Genomic DNA, 21,934 nt, shown 5'->3' with positions numbered 1-21,934 from the left:
CTATTTGGTACCCCAGGTTAGAAAAGTGTCTGTGAGATCCTCCCTATTTGGTACCCCAAGATATTTGGTTTTGATGGTCCCTAAGGCCAAATCCAAGTAGGATATTTTCATTTTGTCCCTCTTAAGTTTAGCATAATGTTAGTTTACGCCATCCCAAATTTTAAAAATTGAGGTATCTCTCACTGTACCACTTCTAGGTAAATAACTACAAACTAGATTAATTTAGAAAATCTAATTTAAATACCCTTTCAACAAATTCTATTCAAGCATATATTATGTTCTAATATTCTGATGGAGAGATGGGTTGGATGGTAGGAAGAAAAGAAGTGTAAGTGAGAGGTCCCGAATTCGAGACCTCCTACTTATACTAAAAAAAAAATTATGATATTATAAGTTCATCAAATTATATGGATTCAGTTTATCAAAATTTAGTGAAAAAGAAGTGCCTATGTTTATTTCAATAGCCAAATATAAATAAACAAAGAAAAGGAAATTTGAAAAATGAGATTAACAAATTATTTCTATCTTTTTTCATCTTTTATTTCAAAGTTTATCATCTTCTCAATAAAGTTAAATATGCAACAACAAAAAAGAGATAACATTATATTTTAATTATTTTTCTTTAAGTTTTGAATTAATCACATTGGATTTAGTGTTTATCTTTTTTTGATATTTTTCTTTTGCTCTTTTCATTAACTTTAAAGGCAATGACTGTAAGAGGAACGGGTGCTAGTATTTCTGCAAATTTTTCTGTTGGGGCTTCAAAGTTGAATGCTATATGGTTATGCTAATGGAAACTAAAGAAGAATACATAAAAAAGCTGAGAATAAAAGGTTAACGTGAATAGGAATTTTTTTTGTACGTGCTCTATGGCATACACGAAAATGCTTTAAGAATAGTTTTATTAGGATTGAATGGAAGGAAGTTTTGGTGGATAAAAAAAAAAAAAAAGAAGAAAAGCTTACATCACTTCACATCTTCAATTTTTTACCGCTTTTTCATTTGCACCATAAATTTTAACTTTAAATAGTTTATACCGTGAACTCTCAATTTTAAATACTTTCCATCCTAAACTCCAAGTTTGTCATATTTAAACCCAATCAATGACAACATTAGCAAAATTAGTGGCACAAGAGACCCCCAAATTAATGATAGTATGCTAAAAATGGTCAAAATGAGCCAAGATATTGTAGTTAGAATAAAATTATATATTGTCATTTATCTTGTTAATTTTGCTAATAATATTAGTAATTGGGACTATAAAAATTAATGATAATATACTAAAAGTGATCAAAAAGAGTCAAAGGATCGCAACTAGAATAAAATGCTACTTATCATTAATTTTTATCTCGTTAATTTTACTAATGTTCTCATTGATCAAGCTTGAGAGTTTAGGATGTAAAATATCCAAAATTTGATGTTCAATCTCGTGTTCAAGTGTTAAAAACTTGAATAATTTTAACCTCGAAGTCTAATTCAATTATGTCAATCATAAATTTCATCCGCAGCAATCGAGTTTCATATTCATCTTTCTTCGTGGAGAAAAACTGACATAGGGAAATTATATTCACATACTTCTATCTACGAAAATATGGGATACAAGGTATGTTAATTCCATGTGTGTCCACCAGTTCTTGCAACTTTAAAAGTTGGACATCCATTTTTAAGGAAAAATACTTTATATATGCACGTAATAAGCAGATTATGTTTTCCTAATTTTAGATGTTCTTAAAATCTTTTTCTTGTAATAAGCACGAAGTTAGGTTTTTGTCCCCTCCTTATATTGTTTTCTTATATCAATAAAATTCGGAAATTTCTCCCCTATATACGAGGTTTGCCTTTCAAAAAGAAAAGAAAAAACATGCACATAAAAGTATCACAATTTAATGTACCCTGCAGGCTGCAGATACACAATTAATCCATACGTTGTTACTGATTATATATGGTCTTTGGGGCTACATAAGTAATAATGATACTAGTTTTTTTTTTAAAGAAATATTTGATGTTCGATCCCTGTGGAATAGATCTAATTTGGCTAAAATTTATTTGGAAATGGTTTTGGAATTCTATTTAGGAACTGAACCAAAACTTTCTTGGTATTGCTTTAAAATCAAACAAAAGTAGGGAAGAAAAGGACGTTTTCAAGAATAATTCTTATTATTTTGGTTTTTTAATCTTTATGAAATCGCTTAGGTGGGAATGGTTAACATAACTTTCTAGTAGTTTGTAGCAATATAAAAGTCCCTTGTGGTTTGGCAAACATTCAACTTACCGGCCTATAATTTAGAAACCTACAATCTAGCCTGTGATCGCTTAAAGTATTCTATAATTTGGATGGAAAATGTCAAAACTAACCATGTTTATGAGTAAGCACGTCTCTTGCATATTGTGCTAGTAAAAACTAATATTTAATACCAATTATGACTTGGTATGTCCTTTTTATCCCTTAACCAAAAATCTCTATGGTTTAGTGAATGTTCAACTAACCCCCTTATAGTTTCAAAACGTATAGTATTACCCCTCATTATTTTGAATTCATAATATTACCCTCTTATGGTTTCAAAACTAATTTGGCTTGTAGGTTAAGAGCGTCTGGTGAGTCTTTGTCTAGTAAAAGTTATTTTTAAAACAGAAGTATAACTTAATTTGTCCATTAGATTCATCTACATAAAATAAAAATATTGAAGCATAGCCCATAATTGTCAAAACTTGAAGAAGAGGAAGCAATGAATTTGCAGAGAGATAGATTTTTTGGAATAACTCATTTATTGGCTAATATTTTCATTTGCATCATAGACATGTTTTTTAATAACCTTTTTATCTTACATAATTACATGACAAAAACTGCTACCAAAGTATTCCAAAAAAAATTCAAATAAATTTCTTTTCCAGGCATACTAGTTTTGGTTGTTCACTTTGGGTATGTGTGTGAATTGGACAAAGACATAAAAGACGTATAGTTCACATTTGAATATTGTTTGTTAGTTTACAGTGACTTAATATAAATCATCTATTTTGTTGTTGTAGGAAAGGGGAAAATACAAAGTGTTTCCTTATGTCTTGTGATTATTTTCTTCAAGTTATCGATGAGCTGGCAAAACTAGGAATTTGAAATATCATTACAAAATTTGTGAAGTCTATATTTGAAGATTGTTGATTTGAAAAGCCATCAGTGTTAATTTCAAAAACTTATAAACTATGGGGGGCTAAACTGTGCAGGTTTCTAAACCATAGGGAAGTAACCTAAACATTGACTAAACTACAGGACAATTTTTGGCCACCTACTCATTTATTTGTATGGCGCAATAATGATATTTTGCTCGCCGACAATTTCCATCACCATCTCAAAAACTTACAAACAATGAGGGGCTAAATTATAAATTTGTAAACTATAGAAAAATAAGTTGACTATTCACTAAGCCACATGGAGATTTTTTGTATTTAACCCTAATATAATACACTCTAAATTATTGGTAGCACCTATGTAACTACTCATTCAACATTAGGATTACTGTTTCCGACATTGTAGTGACAGGTAGCACCTTACGTTTTAGGGTTTTGGCGCGAGTAAGTTGTATTATAAATTTAATAGGCATGAAGAAATCTATTCAATATTACAGAAAAAAAAAATGTCTAGAGCTTGTTGTTTATTACGTGCAATAGTAAATTAAAAAAAGTATACTTTATTCTTGCACGAGACTCTCAACGAAGAATTTCAAATTTTGGATTCAAATTTCACTATCTATGAGTTTTTCAAACTACATGTTAGTCTTCATTCCATCTTTTATGGATTTATTTATAGTATTATTGAGTTATAATTTGTATTACTCTTACTATAGTAACTTCCTAGCAAAAGAATTATTCAGGAAAAAATTGCATTCTTATTAGAAAGCATGCCTAACTTTTAATCCGTTATCTTAATTAAGATTGGAACCGTATCCCGCCATTGTGGATAGTTCCAGAAGAATTAAAAGCAAGGCCTACCAACTATCTCAACTTTTACGTACTGGAAACAAACCTTTTTTTTTTAAACCCAAACAGCAAAACTTATACCAATGTTCTAAACTTCAATTCAAACTTCCTGGTCGAACTGGTTGAATCGTTAACCTAGTTGTCTTTCAAGCTGGATTAAGGTTCAAACCCAAAGTGATTTAAAAGCAGGTATGAATTATGAAAACTAGTTGGCTCATCTAAGTTGGACCGGCAAATTGCCAAACCGGAACGGTTCTTGCTAAATAGGTTAGGTCCCGCTTTTCATTTAAAACTAGTGAGACGGGTGAGACGGTCTGCGCTTAGGAAATTATCATTTTTCTTAAAGGTTAAGAATTATGAAATATATAGAATGCATGAGGACAATAATATATAGAATGCATAAGGGTAAATTAGAAAATTGTATAAGGTTATTTTGCATTTGAATCAGGATAATTAGAAAATTGTAAAGTGAATCATACCCAAAAGAGCATTAATCATTGTTGACACAAAAAAGAGGGACCTTGCAAATCAATTGAGCACTTAAACCATAGAACTTGACATTGTTAAAAATTAATCACCACATGTCACAATATTAAAACCCATTTTTTAAAGTTACTAAAGCCAACAATAATTTATTAATTGTTTCCTCAATTATTGTGCATTTACGGAACACTTAACAATTTTATTTCGTGTCAAGCCAATAATAATTTATTAATTGTTTCCTCAATAATTGTGCATTTACAGAATAGCTAACAATATTTTATTTCATGTCATAGTAATAAAGGCAATTTTTAAAGTCACTAAAGCCAACAATAATTTATCAATTCTTTTCTAGGTAATTTTGCATTTACAGAACACTTCAAAAATAAATAATTAACCACAAAAAACCAACTTTCATAGGCTTCACTTTTTATACCATCAATTACCAATTCAGTCAACATGTCCGGTAAATGCACCAAAACTATACCAGCTGCTAACAAACAGAACAGGCAATTGACGAAAATATCTTGGACATCCAATAACAATTGCAGGATAACCTTTTGACAAAAAAGCTTTGTTCATAGGGCAACTCTCTCTTTTACAGTATTAGATATAGAACGAAAAATATATAATAAAAAAATTAGGGCATTAAAAATTTTCTAATAATTATATAGACTAAATATTGGATATATAGACTAATATATATCCTTATGATTGTACGTTTTAAAAGTAGTAGGATTAAAAACCATTTTTAGTCGGAACCTATGACACCTCAACCGATTTTGTTTACTTGTGATGACAATGTTGGACTTGTTATATTTTCCCTCTGTCTCAATTTTTGAGAATTGTGCAGTCAGAAGGTATCACTAAACATGCTAGACAACCACTGCATCCACTTATGTGTTGATTTTTTTTGGCCAACAAAACAAGATAATTGACGAAAAAAACCCAGATATCCATTAAGAATTATAGAGTAACCTTGACAAAAAATTAACTGTTGATTGGGCAACTCTTCCTTTTATATTGTTAGATATTAGATTTTTTAACCCATGAATTAGTGTGCATTATTAACTTATTTTGTCATACAATTTTTTCTTCAAGACAATCCAAGGATTAAATGCCACAGGAAGCACGTGGCTTGGTGTTGGAGATGATCCCACGGCAAGGCGGTGACGGCTGTCCAACCAGGAAAGTAAATTTGCTTTGAGCCATTTTGTCTATGGCTAAAGAGGTAAAGCAAAGAATTTATGATTTTTAGTTGACGAAAATATCCTCCACATCCAACAATAATTGCAGCATAACCGCTTAATCAAAAAACACTATTCAGAAGCCAACTCTCCATCTTGTATATTGTTAGATTTGTAAGTCGCGACATCACCTGACTAACAGATGCAACACATACTATACTTTTGGACCATTAGCTATTTAACTCTTATGCAATATGCTTTCTTTTAAGTTTCAAAGCTACACAATATTTCTGCAATATTAGTTGTGCGTTATTTCTTCTTTTAAAAGTTATAGTTTATCATTAAATTGCTTTAGAAATTCCAAAACTTCTTAATTACTGAATTTCATAATTTTTGTCGACTAATCTATTCCCAAAATTGTATTCTTCTTGACTCCAAAAAATTACTATTTTCTTAAGGTTGACAATGATAGAATTTTAGAAACTTTTTTTTTTTCAATAAGTGTGAGATTTTGAATCTAGAACCTCCTATTTACAATTTCTCTTACCTTGTCACCCAACCCAATCCTCCCTCATCAAACTTAACTTTAATTTAATAGCTGATTTTGACTAAATGAGGGTGGCAAATTGTTAATCACTCCAAACTTCAAGAGGGTTCGATGCTACAAGTTGAGGTTTATTTGAATTGAAAATTGCATAAATAGTTTCTTACATGTCACATTTGTACCTTTTCCATCCACCACTTCCAAATTGAAGCAAATTTGTCCTTCACATTAAAAAAAATGCATGTTTTTTTGTCCGTACACCCATTTCAAGCACTTTTTTCTAGAAAAAAAAAATGTCACATGCCAACACACTCACACACACACACACACATATATATTTATATTTATATTTCATTTTTTTTATTACAACGTTTAGTTTTCCAAATATTGTTTCTTTTTTTGTTAGATTTCTTCTTTGGATTTTAGGATTTTCCCATTTCAAAAGTACTCTAGATATTTCAAAATAGCTGTTAGACCCTTTTTTTAGTTGTTAGTTTTTTTTTAGAACTGGTGTATCTGGATAGGAATTGGGTACTTTTGATGCTCATTTTACGCCTAAAACTATTATCACATGGCGGCATGTGACTTTTTCAGTCGCATAAAATGGATATGGGGACCAAAATGACATGTTTTGTACATTTGAAGGACAAATTTGCATCAATTTAAAAGTCAGGAACCAGAAAATATACAAATTTGATATGTGATGGACTATTTGCAACATTTTCCCATTCTTGAACCTACACATTGTTTTGGACGCCCACTTGAAGAAGGTAAGAAAGGAATAAAACATATACCGCGTTGTTTAGATAAGAAACGGATGCATCAGCTTGAAAAGCGGAGTCCGTTGTCCACTTGCGAGCCAGTGACTTTGTTGGGAGACTTGTCATTTTATCCAGCCGGATAAGAGGCAATAGAAATCAACAGCTTGTAAGTGGATTACCATTTCTTCTGCTGTCCTTCTTCAAGCTTGTAATATTTTGCTTAACTGGAAACAGGCTTGCAAGTTGAACTTGAACGAGAAACGGCTATTTTTATTCTGAAGTCAATCTTTGGCTACAAAGAGGGAAAAAAAGAGTGAAAAGATAGTTGCTTAATCTTACACGTTTGACACGTCACATTTTGGTCAAAGAAATTTCGTAGGGTTTGTTGAATATAACAAAAACCGACCAGGTATAGTCTAGATACTTGTGCCCCCCGGGTTAGATCACCCGGTCTGCGGCTGGAAAACCACTCGCAAGGTCGTGGGATCGAACCTCACCTAACGCCTGGGTGCGGTTGGGGTGGCGCTGTACTCCAGGCGCAGGGGATTAGTCGGGCCGCCTTCGGGTCTTGACCCGGACACCCCTGTGTTGACAAAAAAAAAAAAAAAAAAAAAAAAAAAAAAAAAGTCTAGATACTTGTGCCTGGGATGCTAGATGTTAAGGTTGTACTTATTTGTTTTGGTTGAATAGAATACAAGGGATGTTTCACTAATGCTGAAATCATCCCTTGTCGACTTAGAGTTTCATGTAGGATAAGTGTCCCATTTAAAATTGTATGCTTTGCTTTTGCACATATTTCTGCTAATATTGGATGATTGATAGTTCTGTTTTTAATTATTTGTTGTACCATAAACAAATTTTGGAACCATGGTCGTTGGAAAGATTAGCACTTCCAGAGTAATTGAACTCAAGATTTACTAGTATTTCAACCAGTGTGTCAACATGGGACGTTCTCTATTTTAAATAATTGTGAACCTATGGAACACATGAATTATTCAATAGAGAGATATAGAGAATTTTCTTACAAATGATTTATATTTATTTCAAAAAATTATTATGTTCTAAATGTTAAACTACTATACCAATTTTTACAAACTTTTATATGTAAACTTATTAAATTGCACTGCCAAAAAAAAAGAGAGAAATAACATTTAATCTTTGAAATAGGTATTTAAATGGTACAATGATTTTTTTATAAAAATAAATTGCATTAACGAATTATTGAAAATCGTCTAGCACAATTTGATTTACATTACTGCCCTAATGGCAGGTTAAAATGCATTAAAAATAACAGATCTACAGTTTAATAGATATAATAGATTTGAAAAATTATGAACAGACTTGAAAAGTGTAAAATGTTTCAAAATATTTTTCTAATGAAATAAATCGCTATAGCTCCTTTAGTGCGTATTGCAATCACCAAACCTATTAATCAACAATTTCAAACTTGAATAATGATGATGAAATCTATCGAGATATATCCAAGATCTAAAAATATTCTAAATCTGATAATCAGATGTGAAATAAATTTAGATCTAACAATAAAATAAGTAAAAAAACACAAAAATCTCACTAGGAACTCGTAGGAGATATAGAAAATTCTCATTAGGAACCCTTAAGAGAAACAAAAGTCTCCCTCCCAATGAAGAAGGCCTTTTGGAGTGAAGAAATAGAGAGAAATTGGAGAGGAGAAGAGGTTAATTCTTAAGTAAAATGGCGCAATGATGATACACCTAAATTATGTATTTGTTTTCAATTGAGTAGAAAAAATTAACAACCCATTTTCACAAGAAAGAATTTTCAGTTTGTGGCAAAGTTAAAAAATTTATGGATGCCAAAGATTTGTTTAATACTCTCATTCTTTCCAAATCAAAGTTTCTTCCTCTTTTCTCTAAAAAGCCTTCCAAAAAGCTTTTCTTCTTCCATGGGAGGGAAATGTTGGTCTAAAGTTAAGGTCCTTCCTCTCTCTCCATTTATTTTTTGTATTCAATAAAGTCTCTCCTAAGGTTTTCTATTAAGAGTCTTCTTCTCTCCTATATGGGTTGTTTGGCAAATTAGTTTTTTCCCAAGTTTTTTTCTACAAGTTTTTTAACAATTTTAAATATAGTAACTCAAAAAATTTCTCAAAATTTTTAAAATACACACATCAAAATACCCAAAAACATACAAAATTTTTTTTCTTCTTTCTTTTCTTCTTCTTCTTCCCCCCACCTCAACCCACCACCACCTCTGCCATCAGCTAGCACCAACTACCATCTCTACCAGCCCCGTAGCTGGCCGCCTCTTTTTTTTTTTTCCTTTCTTCTCTCCTCTCTCTCCTCTCCTCCTTTCTCCTCCCTACCACTCTTTCTCCCTTCCTCTTTCCCCTGTTACCTCCTCCCCCCTTTCCCTCCCCAAGCCACCCCTCCTTTTCGCCCTTGCGTAATCTGGTCAGGTGGGAAGGAGAGAGGGAGGATGGCGCAGGGAGGGAGGGATCTGGTCATGTGGGAGGGGAAGGGAGAGGGGGGAAAGGAGGTGGCAGGAGAGAGGGAGAGGAAAGGGGAGGAGGAGAGGGAGGGAGGAGGAAGGAGGAGAAGAGGAGGGAGAGGAGAGAAGGGAGAAGGAAGAAGACGAGAGGGAGAGAGGAAAAAATAAAAACAAAAGAAACCTCCACTTGTTGTTTGGCAGAGGTTCCGGTGCCAATGACCGACGGTAAGGAGGGAGTAAGATCAATAGTGGGGTGAGGGAGAAGAAGAGGAGAGGAAAGAAAAGGAAAACGAAAGAAAGAAAAAAAAGAAAAGAAAAAGACAAAGAAAAAATGTTTTACCCACCCTAAAATGTTTTTCTATAAATTCTATAGGAAGTTACAATAAAATTTTGAACAAATATCTAAAAAACTCATTTGCCAAATGGGGTCATAGTTTCCAAGTGAAAGTTTTCTCCTCCCCAAAAATATCCTAGTTGGAGCTCTTTCCCCCTTTTGGCTCTATTTGGCACTTGTTTTAGGGGTGTTTATCGCAGAAATTTTTTTCTAAAACTCCATCTATAGTAAAATAATATTGTAACGTTGCTATCTAATTGTCAAGATTAACCCAGTTTAAAAAATAAAATGACTAAAGTAGCCAATATATATAAATGTAGTATGCATGACATTTTAACCAACTATGTTTAAAAAATTTTTGCCACAACTCTCTTATGATTTTCAAAATATATATTTAATGTCCCTGTGATTGAATTATTTTCATCTTGACATTGAAGTATTTTTTACATTTTAGTCAACTCTATTGTGGAAATCAAATTCCATTACTCTAACACTTCAAATTGTGAGGGGTTATATATTTTTAAAATTATAAGAAAGTTATATAGAAAAGCATAGGAGATACTCTTACCCATGAGAGTAAGGCGTCATCATAACTAAGCAATTATATTTTACAGCAAGGGATTCAATAAATCTATATTTTTTTTTTAGGTTTCCCTAGTTTGAAAACACAAGTTGGTCTTTAAGAAAAAGAATACGAAATTAAAAATGCTGGCATACTTCACAAGATTTGTCAACTGTGCCAGGAAGAAGTGGAAGGTTCTCCGGTTATTGATGGTTCCTAATTAACTAAAGTTCATATGACTCGTTCCCATTTAAATAATACTACTTCTACCAAACACGATTGATAGTCACTATCCTATCTGTATATGCCATAGCTTCAAAATGATTGGATTCGGTGCCATTGTTTATATAAGTTGCTTTTAAAGTCATAAACTAGCTGAATTGACCATTCACGTCTTCAGTTTCCTACGCGTCCATGTGTTGGTAATACTATTCTAAGGGAAAGCAATCAAAAGATGCGTCAGAAACCACGTTTTTGACAACAAATTTTGACCATGCAACTTCCGAACCTCTCCTCCATGACTTATTTCACCTATATATATCCACAGCCGGATTGTGATTCTTCATAACATAAGAAAGCTCAACTATTCACATACTCAACCTCGATTACCTGAAAACCTAGAGAAGCTTAAGCAAAATGGAAATGATGCTAAAAGTTTTCTTCCTAGGTTGCATTCTGCACCTTGCCTCAGCTCAACTGCAGAGTGGATTTTACAGCACTTCATGTCCACGAGCAGAATCAATTGTGCAACAAGTTGTAGTAAAGAAATTTAGCGCTGATCGTTCAATAACAGCTGCTTTGCTTCGCATGCATTTTCACGATTGCTTTGTCCGAGTAAGTAATTAATCTTGTTTTTAACTAATTTATACTTGTTTAAGTGGTTAAGTAGTCAAAGGAGTTATAAGACATATAGTATTAAAAAATTCTTGGATGGAGCAAGGTTCAGGGGCTAATCATAGTTCATGTGTTCCTATGCATCACCCGTTAACAAATTAAATGGGACTTATAATATAACATAATGGCATAATATAATAATGGCATGTCAATTTTCTGGTTTGGCATAATATAATAATGGCATATCAATTTTGTGGTTTGGCTTTGTTTTGAAGTACTCAAGTCATAACAAATTTTGTGAACTATAGTCCATCTAAAAATCTATCAATTGCCTCAAATTTCTTCCTACTAGAATGTAGTACCCGAAGACATCCAAAATTTATATCAGAAGCGTGCAGTATGTAATCCACTTATTCAGAAGTTACATTAAAAAAGTCGAAAAGGTCTTGGCCTAGTGACTGAAAACCACAGGATTTAGAGTCTAATCTCTTTTCCTGCTCCACGCTTCATAAAATTCCACCCTCCCATGTAGAAATTTTTTTTAAGAAGTTACATTAAAAAATATAACAAAACCTCGATTTATTATATACGTGAGAGGATTTTATGAAGTTCTTATGACAAAATTTGGCATACTTGGGCAAAATTTTCAGGGTTGTGATGCATCAATATTGATAGACTCCACCAAGACCAGGTCATCGGAGAAAGATGCCGGACCAAACTTAACAGTAAGAGGATTTGAGCTAATTGATGAAGCCAAGAGAAATCTTGAGGCTGCCTGCCCATCCACTGTCTCCTGTGCCGATATAATAACATTGGCAACCCGTGATGCAGTAGCATTAGCCGGAGGACCGAGATATAATGTATCAACTGGTAGGCGAGATGGGCTGGTTTCAGACTCTTCCAAAGTAAATTTGCCAGGACCAAGTCTTTCCATATCGGATGCAGCTCGATTCTTCACTGCCAAAGGGCTAACAATCAATGACATGGTAGTCCTTTTGGGTGCACACACCGTTGGAGTTGCACATTGTGGTTTCTTCCAGGATCGGCTTTCTAACTTTCAGGGCACCGGGAAGCCTGATCCCACAATGGAACCAGCATTGGCTGCTACACTCTTGAAAACCTGTGGTACACAATCCAGGCCGTTGAGTAGAGACCCAACTGTGTTTTTGGATCAAAACACATCCTTCATACTTGATAATCAGTTCTACAATCAGATAAGGTCTAAAAGAGGGATCTTGCAGATTGATCAGGAACTAGCTTTGGACAGCTTAAGTGCTCCTCTAGCCTCAAGATTGGCTGCCAACAATAACCTCTTTCAGCAGAGTTTTGTCAATGCTATGATGAAAATGGGAAGCGTGGAAGTTCTTGTTGGAAATGCTGGAGAAATCAGGAAAAATTGTAGAGTCTTTAACAAACCTGGTGGTCGAGCCTAATACTTCTAATCTCCCTAAAGTGACACACTTGATGTTTGATTGATGAATAATTATTAATTCTTTGTGTACAAAAAAATACAAATTTTTTTTAACAATAAAACGTTGATGTTCCATGCAGTGTTTTGGTTCATTACGTAATTGAATATAGTTATCATCCTGCCTCTATTCTACAAAAATTTGAATCTCGTACATACCCTATGACAATCATTTTGCAGACAATTACGTGTATTGTGGGAGTCAGAGAATCAAGCACAACTCTTACAACTTTAAATATTGTTTAAATAATTGAAAAAATTGAGAGAGAGGCAAAAAGATCCTAAATAGGGCAAAAAAAATGAAAAAATGGAAAGTACTTTCTTATCTCAACGTCAATATGTAAATTAACTTTTATTGCTATCCATGCATGTTAATATATTCCAAAGACACTTTGCTTCCAGTGTAAATATTTTGGAGTGAAATACATCCGCTTATAGTAAGAAATAGGTTTGAAAGAACATGCCCCCAATGCTAAAATTGAAGCACTTCACTTGTCCAAAAGCATTCGTCGGACGGGAGCATGTGGTAACAGTTTAAGAGGTGGATGGGGTCTAACAGCTCCAGTTCCATTTGGATTAGTTATTTTTTAAACTGTTTTTCAAAAATTTTATTATAGTTGTGTATGTAAAAAAATTTTACTGTAGATGATTAAATGTTTTTTAGAGTATTTTTAGGATGTTTTTGAGAATATATTTTGATTTTTTTTGAAATTTACAAATTTAATGTGATATTTTTAAAATAAAAGAAACTTACTCCCCTCCTCCACTACCACCGCAACCATACCATCACCATCACCATCTTAAGGGTGGTTGCTTCTCTCCGTAGAGCCCATGATTTTCTTTTCCAGTCCCGCCACGATACCAACAGCCGAGCATACTCCAACGGAAATACTAGCTAGTACGATCATTTTGCTTTCACATATTTTGACATCAATGTCTGTCGTCTTTCTGTTTTGATTCTGTATATTTAACCTTGAGGATTAATGCACTACACCTACCAAGAAAAGAAAAAGGGTATTGAATTTGAGGCCGTGATGATTGATGATTTGTCTGAGCACTGAATTTTGGGGCATTGAGAAAAAGTGGCCCAAAGCTTGATAGGGCAACCGGAAGGCAGAATTGGGAAAAAGCTAATGTGGATTTTCCCTTCCTTCATGCAACCAGATTTTGCAGCCATGGCGGTGCACTTTCTCCTTGTCCATCTATTATGACAGATCTGAGCCTCATACTTTCTTTTGCTTTTACTTTTTGTGCGTGAATTTGTGGAAATTGAGGGGAGGGGAGGGGCAGCGGGGGAGGGAGGAAGAGGAATGAGGAAGGAGGAAGGAGAGGGAGAGGCAGGAAGAGGGAGAAAGTGGGAAGAGAGAAGAGAGGAGGGATGGCAGTGCGGTGGCGGCGGTGACGGAGGTGGAGGGAGGAGGGTGGAGGGAGGAGGGAGGAGGGGAGAAGTGGTGGCGTTGGTGGGTGGCGGTGGGTGGTGGGTGGTGGGTGGAGGTGATGGGTGAAAAAAGAACGATGATATAAATTTGTTGTTTATTTTATTTATTTATTTTTAAATGTATTTGAAATTATGTGTGTTTTTAAGTTGTATTTGAAGTGTTACTGTATACTTCAAATACAAAAACATTTTTTGAAAAATTTGCTCATCCAAACAGAGCCTCCATTTCATATAAGCTTGCTCTCGAATGTACATGGGTTGAAATATGGTGTAAACAAGTTACAAGTGCGATGGAAGTATGTAGCACTTTAGTGTAAAAAAGTTTAAAATGAGCCTTTTATCTAGAAATGGAGTGAAATGGGAACTAGTGCGACCCCGGATGGGGTGTAGGTGTTTTAAGGTTTCTAATAGAATGCAACTACTGTTAGTGTGTATGCCCTAAAATTAGGGTTTATCATTGTAGTTTAACAATTTATATTTTCATAAATGGTATTTTTATCTTACTAATTGTTTTTTTATGTGATTAATTATACAAAGTCCTTAAAGTAAATAATACCTAACTTAATGCAGTCATAAAATGTTACAATAATGAGAAACATTAACTAGGATTTATTCTTAATAATCTCTAATCGTAGTATTAATAGATAAGATACTATTAATACTGATAGCATAGCACATACTTTGTTTCTTCTTTTTAAAGGAAATAGTTGCTCTTACTTACCAATGTTATAGAGATATCAAATTTAGTTGTGTGAGTTCTTGATATTATAATCAAGTTTACTGGATAGATCTACTAAGAGATTATCACATGGATAACTATTTGTATGTCAATAATAAATCTCAATATAGCGTATGTATAGGTGATCCTCTTACTTAAAATTATCATAATATGTTGAATATGAATTGTTATACTTTAATTTTCTGTATAAATGGGCAATCATGTCATTAGATATTGGATATAACATGCAACATGGAAAGAAAGTAAAAAATTTACAAGGATTCATCACCTCTAATAGTAGAAGAGTTATCTTATTAATCACCATTTGTTGAAATATAACTCCAGAAATCTTAATATATACTAAGTGGAAAGATCTTAAATTGGTGTATCAAATATTTATTCATTGAGCGGGAAAAAAATATTTATTCATTAAGAGTTACATTTCAATAATAAGAAAAATAATTAATTACTTTAGAGTTGACACGTATTTCATACTCTAAAATAAGTGAGAGAAAAATATGGTAAAACAATATTAATTATGCAATGCACATGCATAGAATCATTCACTTGACTCTTTTCTTACACATGATTGCATGGTTAAGTGGTATGTATATTTTTCATATTTGTATGTGTGCACGTACACAGAACCAATTGGCGCATGGTTACATCAATATTACATGATGAAATTTGGCTTATTGTGCATGCATACATCTTGTGCATATGATTAAATGGATTCTTAGAAGTGTCTGTCCCATAATTTGGAGTAAAGGATTTCATATTAAATCATACCCTACACATGACGGTGAAAGTTTACTTAATGAACCTTGGATAATTTGAGATATAAATTGTGGAAGTCAATAAATTTATACATGATAACGCTGGATTCTTGCATGCTGTCATTGAAAGATGCCATGGATGATTGTGGAAGCCATTAGATAGTAGATATAACGCTGGATTCATCTGTGTGCTCTCCAAAGAGATACTGCTAGGATGGTAGTGATTGTGCGTGATGATTTTCATATCATATCTTCACCCTCTCCAAATCTCAGGATATGCACAGTAAACTTTAGATGACGGCATCGGAGATTAGAGATTTAGCTGCGACGTTTGGAGATTTACGTGTGGGATTTGGGAATTCATATTTAGGGGTTTTCGGATTTGGCGAAGGTGGTGGGAGATAAAAGGAAGATTTTTGAGAAACCTCCCTTGAGGTTTCTGACAATTTCACTGAACTCCCCTAAAATTTGGAAAAATACAACTACCTTCCTTAATTTGATAGTTTTAGTAACAAAATCTTAAAATAATATTGACTTGGTCAAATTTTTAAATGAATATCCAAAAATGCCCTTGTGTAATGAGTTTTAATTTACTTTCCCATACAATTATAAGATTATCTAGTATAATTATAAGAAAAATGTGCCAAATTCTTCATGTCCATACATACTATTTGATAAATGACTATAATAATAATTTTATCACTATGATAGGATACTTTTAATGGTATTTTATTATGGATTTGGATTTATAAGGTAAAAAAGAAAATATTGAAATAAGTCATTTTAGAGTTTATGAATTTTTTAAATAGTGGGATTATCATAATTTAGTAGTGGTTTTGGGCTATTTCTTTTTTATTTATTATTAATTTTAATAACAAAAAATAGAAAAAAAGATTAGCAAAAATATTTGATTGCATATAAAGTTAACTCATCAACAAAATCACTAGTTTGGCATTTGGTTACAATAGAAACTAGGGGTAATTGTGGTAATTCTACAGTTTTATTGGCAAAAAATTATAAAAAAATGAATAAGAAGGAAAAAGAATGAAAAAAATTATTTTAAAAGTCATTCTAAGTATAAGCATACCAATAAGGGAATTTCATTAAAATATTTAAGGGTAGTATTGTCATTTTAAATGATAAGGGAGGTATGTGTAATTTTTAAAATTTCGAGAGAGCTAAATGAAATTGTCAAAAACCTCAAGGGAGGTTTCTGAAATTATCCCCTTAATATATCCTACTTCATTTGGTGGTGAAGCAAATATTCTCATATATTCTTTCACTTTGTATGGGCTGACTTGCACATGCATCCATATTTAGCAACAAATATAATGTAAATCTAACTCCATAAAGAGTGCCTATTTCCCATTTATGAATTTTGCCAAACTTGGACCTTGCTTATAAATTCCGAAACCTCCTTTACAATTTGTCTAACTTTGCCTAGAAATTACATAAATGAGAGATTGACAAATTTAAAATAGTATCAAAGAACTTTTACTTATATTATGCCTTGAACCATTTATGGAATCCACCATCTCAGTTTGGTAGAAGAAGTGATTATGTCAGTTTATTCTTTACGTAATTCCAAGTTGAACAATCTAACACATCCTCTGGGTGGATTATTCTGTTGTTTGACGAAGTGGATAACTATATAAAGACAAAAAAAAAAAAAAAAGTACCAATTCTGAAACCGAATAAAATAAGAGGGTCAACCGAAACAGTTGGCGCAAGCTCAACTACGGTACGATGGGATAATTAATTTGCAAGCTTGTTCCAGCATTTTTTATCGGGTCAATCATTTCCAATATGCAAATTTAGAACATTGAAAGTACAGAAGACTATTCAAGTTTCATTTGCTTGAACATTTTGTAAGCTTATTCACAGAAGGAAGTTGCGAAGAAGTTCTTAAAAGGATAAAAAGGAAAGTCATAGTTGTGAGTTATTTTTTGTATTAATTTTATATACATTGATAGTATATACTATCATCATTTGATGTATAACAATTAATTTAAATTTAATTTTTGCACATATATCATGTATTTAATCGTGTGATAGTGTATATACAATGTTATCAGCAAATCATAGCTTGTAGCAAAACATTCTTGTACAAGTGAAAAAGCAAAACATAGCTTGTAGCAAATCTATTTAGAAGGTCAATAAGATGACACACGAAACAGGGTAGACAAATTCAATAATATGTTTTACACTACAAAAAACTAAAGTAACCTTTTGTCGGGCAAAAAAGTACACGTCCAGCTTTGGTATCATGGTTGCACAATCAACGTTGTCATCTAAAGTTGGACCAAATCAATTATCGAATACAGCTGAGAAATCAGATACCCAAAATCCTTTTGATTGATGATTCTGTCTCTAATTTGATAAATTATATATCACAACTACGAAGTGGTACTCGTGTGCCTTTTTGTTTAAATTAAAACCTCCTACTGGATTATGCCTTTTTATTCCTGGTTTGAAGATTATTGGCAAATGTGACTGATTGGAGGCTGATGATCTTTGCAAGTGTGAATTTGTTCATGTAATTAGATGGAAAAGGCAAAATAATTGTCTTATGTCACACAATCTTCAAACAGCTGGGAAGTGTCTCTGTTTTGCTCTGTGTGTGTGTGTACGCACGCAAATATATAAGGTGAATACCTTTATTTTATATATCAGAGACGGAGTTTTATTCTAAAAACAATCAAGACTTGCTTTTTTTAGCTGGCCATTCCACAATATTCCAGGATAGTTCAACACATTTTTCTTAGTGTCTTGGGAAATATTCACTATGGACTGTGTAAAAAGTTAAAAGGAAATCAACTTCTATAACTAAAGAATCAGGGAAATCTATTTCAGACCATCACCAATTAACTTTAGGAATTAACTCAGCCAGATCATGATTTGATGGCCACAACGAATTTGGCAAGCTGTTCTTGACCAAATGCACTTATAATATTGATCGGCTCCATATCATCGCCAAAACAACTAGTAGTATTTTATAAGAAGTCAGCAATTTGCTTTCACAGACTACAATTTGGTTATATGAAGTATTGTAAAAATTCTGTCCTTACGCGTTTGTGAGGTAAGTATCCTTTAGAAAAGTAAGCAGCTAAACTATGCTTGAAAATCAACGATCCTTCACGTAGTTTGACAATATGCATTGGTGGCTAACGTCTACCCATGTCTATTTTCTCAATCCATATGCACTATATATACCCCTCAATGGATTTGGACATTTTGCATCCTCAAAATTGGCTAAGCTTGTTCAGTTTGGTTAAACGTAATGGAGATGAAGATCATCTTTTTTTTACTCTCTTTTACTATTTTTGAGCTCTCCTCTGCCCAGCTTCGAGTTGGTTTCTATAGTTCTTCATGTCCACGAGCAGAGTCGATTGTTAAACAAGTTGTGCAAAAGCGGTTTCGCACGGATCGTTCAATAACAGCTGCTTTGCTCCGAATGCACTTTCATGACTGCTTTGTTAGGGTAAGTAGCATACATTTATGGTTAATCTTTTCTATTATGTTAGCATATAGAATATATTGACGGGTCTAAATGTAAGACACATTATTTTAATAAATTTTACATGTGTGACAAGCATTTATACCAGTTAGAATCTACACTGACAAAGTATAAAAAATTTATCCATACATTTAGCCCCCTTTTTTTTTGGTTATTTATACAAGATATAACAAATGGAACTTGAGGGATTTCCAACTATTTCAAGAGGAATTTCCTTGGACCCTTTTCGGATATAGTCATTTTGCATGGTAATCTTTTCTTTTCTTTTTTTTTTGGTTAGGCAACTGGAATTTTATCCATCAAAATCTATTTTTTTTTTTTTTTTTTTTTTTTTGCAACTTTATGCCACAATGAAGTTTTTACAAGGTTTTTGATGGGCATACAATTAAAGGAAATTAAGTAATAGATGGCAGGTAGCTGTACATGCAGGACATTTTCAACGCGAATTCACATTTCATATTGGATGCAGGGTTGTGATGCATCAATATTGATAGATTCCACCAAGTCCAAGTCATCGGAGAAAGATGCCGGACCAAACCTAACCGTAAGAGGATTTGAGCTAATTGACGAAGCCAAGAGAAATCTAGAGGCTGCTTGCCCTTCATCTGTCTCCTGTGCCGATATCATAACATTAGCAACCCGCGATGCAGTCGCATTAGCCGGTGGCCCTGCTTATAATGTGCCAACAGGCAGGCGAGACGGGCAAGTTTCCGACTCCTCCGAAGTAAATCTGCCAGGACCTAGCCTTTCCATATCAGATGCAGCACAATTCTTCACCGCCAAAGGGCTAACACTCAATGACATGGTGGTCCTTTTGGGTGCACATACAGTTGGAGTTGCACATTGCGGTTTCTTCCGAGACCGGCTCTCTGATTTTCAGGGCAGAGGGAAACCTGATCCTACTATGGACCCTGCATTGGCTGCTAGACTCCTGAGGATCTGTGGTACACAATCCAGGCCATTGAATAGGGATCCAACAGTTTTTTTGGACCAGAATACATCCTTCATTGTTGATAAGCAGTTCTATAATCAAATAAAGTCTAGGAAAGGGATCATGCAGATCGATCAAGAACTTGCCTTGGATAAGCTAAGTGCTCCTCTGGTCTCAAGATTGGCTGCCAATGATGCCCTATTTCAACAAAGTTTTGCAAATGCTATGATCAAGATGGGACGCGTTGAAGTCCTTGTTGGAAAAGCTGGAGAAATTAGGAAAAATTGTAGAGTTTTTAACCCAACAAAGCCTAAGGGCAGAACTGGCTAAAATCTTTTGCAGCTGTTCGGCTTTTCAAGGTTCCAAAAGGTGGCATCTCTTTGTTTTTCTGTGAATTGGATTAATTCTTTTATTCCTAGTTTTCATTGTTAAGATGTTGTTTGTACATGGAATTTATATCTAGTAAAAGCTATACTAATTCAAATAAAGTGGTTTTCTTATGGTTTTTTTTTTTTTTTTAAATTTTTTTGCGTGTTCTTAAGGTTTTTATTTTGGGATTTTTGTTTTATTTTTTTGGGTGTCACTGTAGACGTGTACTAAAACTACACGTGTTTAAAAGAAACTCGAATTCATATGCACCTATAGTTTCTTTAAAAACGTTAAGCATCTCTGACTTCCAAAATGGACAATGAATTTCAGTTCAGAGTCGTGTATGCCATTGAACTTTCCATTTTATTATCTTCTCTTCAATACAAATGAACCGATCCTTCATAATGATGGTCCCATCATCAGCTGAATTTCACTTATAGCACATAGTATGTCAATGAATAATTATAGGAATAATTTCACAAATTCCCGTGGAGGCTTCTGCTAATTTCAACTAGCACCTTTTTAATTTCGAATATTTCTCTTACTTCATAGTTTTTGGAAACAAATTTACCCCCTGTGAGAAAAAGTGAATGAAAAAATTTGAAACGAAAATCTAAAACCAAACGTCATTCTGAAATTACCCTTGAAGCTCTCAAAATTATGAAATGTAATACACTTTAAAAATGGAATAAAAAAAGAAGAACAAGAAGAAATTGGTCCAACATTCTTAATACAAAACAAGAATAGAGAAGTCTCATATCTGTTGACCAGTAAGCCAATATAACTATTACCAGTGCAACGTTGTTTCCCGTGAGGAACTGATTAAAAAAAAAAAAAGCTCGTAATGCAACAAAAATTAGCATGCCATTTCCTATTGAATTAAGTGGTAATAAGTTCTTAGCTTTTAAGTGGAGCGAGCAAAGAAACTTAAGTCCTAGGCACTGTTCTCCAAAGCACAAGGATGGCAAGCTATATGAGAGAACTCCTTGCAACTAGCAACATACTTGAGGATCAACAATCGAATTTGTAGTTTTGGTCATAAAGCAGTAATAAGAGATTCCAGGAGCCATAACAATGTATACTTTTTTGTTCAAAACAATGTATATGAGTTACACTTTTGCTGTATAAAATGGTACTTCTTCCATTGGAAATTTTAGTAAAGTGATCATTTGAGTAAAATCAACAAGTACTAATATTTTGTAAACTCACTTTGATTTGAAGAAGTTGTTACACTAAGGGTATTATAGACAATTTGGACCTTCTAATCATGATACTGACAAGGGAGGATAGTGTAATATTTAAAATTAGAAAGGTGAAATTGTCGAAAAACTTCAAGGGAGATTTCTGAAATTATCCCATAAGTGAACAAATTAATTACTCAATAAGACTAGGTAAATTATAAAAATGGTAAGCTTATAATTTATTAATAAAACATCCTTGAATTCCGGGTCGTATCTTTCTTTAACTTGTGACTTGTCCGATCAGTTGAGGCATATAATGATATGATAATTCTATTAGGTTTTCCCCTTTATGATCGTTATATTCAAGATTAATTATAAAATAACTACAGAAATAAT

At 33.3% G+C, this 21,934-nt stretch overlaps 2 protein-coding genes across 2 annotated transcripts; both read left to right on the top strand.

The window, feature by feature from the left end:
- The first annotated feature begins 10,903 nt into the window (after positions 1–10,903).
- LOC113694608 (peroxidase 44-like) lies at positions 10,904–12,690 on the top strand. The gene is made up of 2 exons (XM_027213452.2): positions 10,904–11,140; positions 11,791–12,690. Exons 1-2 carry the CDS (start codon positions 10,943–10,945, stop codon positions 12,571–12,573), a joined length of 981 nt encoding a protein of 326 aa, XP_027069253.2. The 5' UTR covers positions 10,904–10,942; the 3' UTR covers positions 12,574–12,690.
- Positions 12,691–18,820: 6,130 nt separating this feature from the next.
- LOC113694607 (peroxidase 57-like) lies at positions 18,821–20,371 on the top strand. The gene is made up of 2 exons (XM_027213450.2): positions 18,821–19,021; positions 19,527–20,371. The coding sequence occupies exons 1-2, from the start codon at positions 18,821–18,823 to the stop codon at positions 20,316–20,318; spliced, it is 993 nt and encodes a 330-aa protein (XP_027069251.2). The 3' UTR covers positions 20,319–20,371.
- The last annotated feature ends 1,563 nt before the right edge of the window (positions 20,372–21,934 follow it).

This window comes from Coffea arabica, chromosome 6e (assembly GCF_036785885.1).
Source record: "Coffea arabica cultivar ET-39 chromosome 6e, Coffea Arabica ET-39 HiFi, whole genome shotgun sequence".
Lineage (NCBI taxonomy): Eukaryota > Viridiplantae > Streptophyta > Magnoliopsida > Gentianales > Rubiaceae > Coffea > Coffea arabica.
This window is presented reverse-complemented; position numbering and strand designations above follow the sequence as displayed.

Bases quoted from the DNA above. Each gene is read 5' to 3' on its own strand.
- LOC113694608 (XM_027213452.2), top strand. From the start codon at position 10,943: ATGGAAATGATGCTAAAAGTTTTCTTCCTAGGTTGCATTCTGCACCTT. The intron at 11,141-11,790 runs GTAAGTAATTAA...CAAAATTTTCAG, and splicing joins TTCACGATTGCTTTGTCCGA to GGTTGTGATGCATCAATATT.
- LOC113694607 (XM_027213450.2), top strand. From the start codon at position 18,821: ATGGAGATGAAGATCATCTTTTTTTTACTCTCTTTTACTATTTTTGAG. The intron at 19,022-19,526 runs GTAAGTAGCATA...TATTGGATGCAG, and splicing joins TTCATGACTGCTTTGTTAGG to GGTTGTGATGCATCAATATT.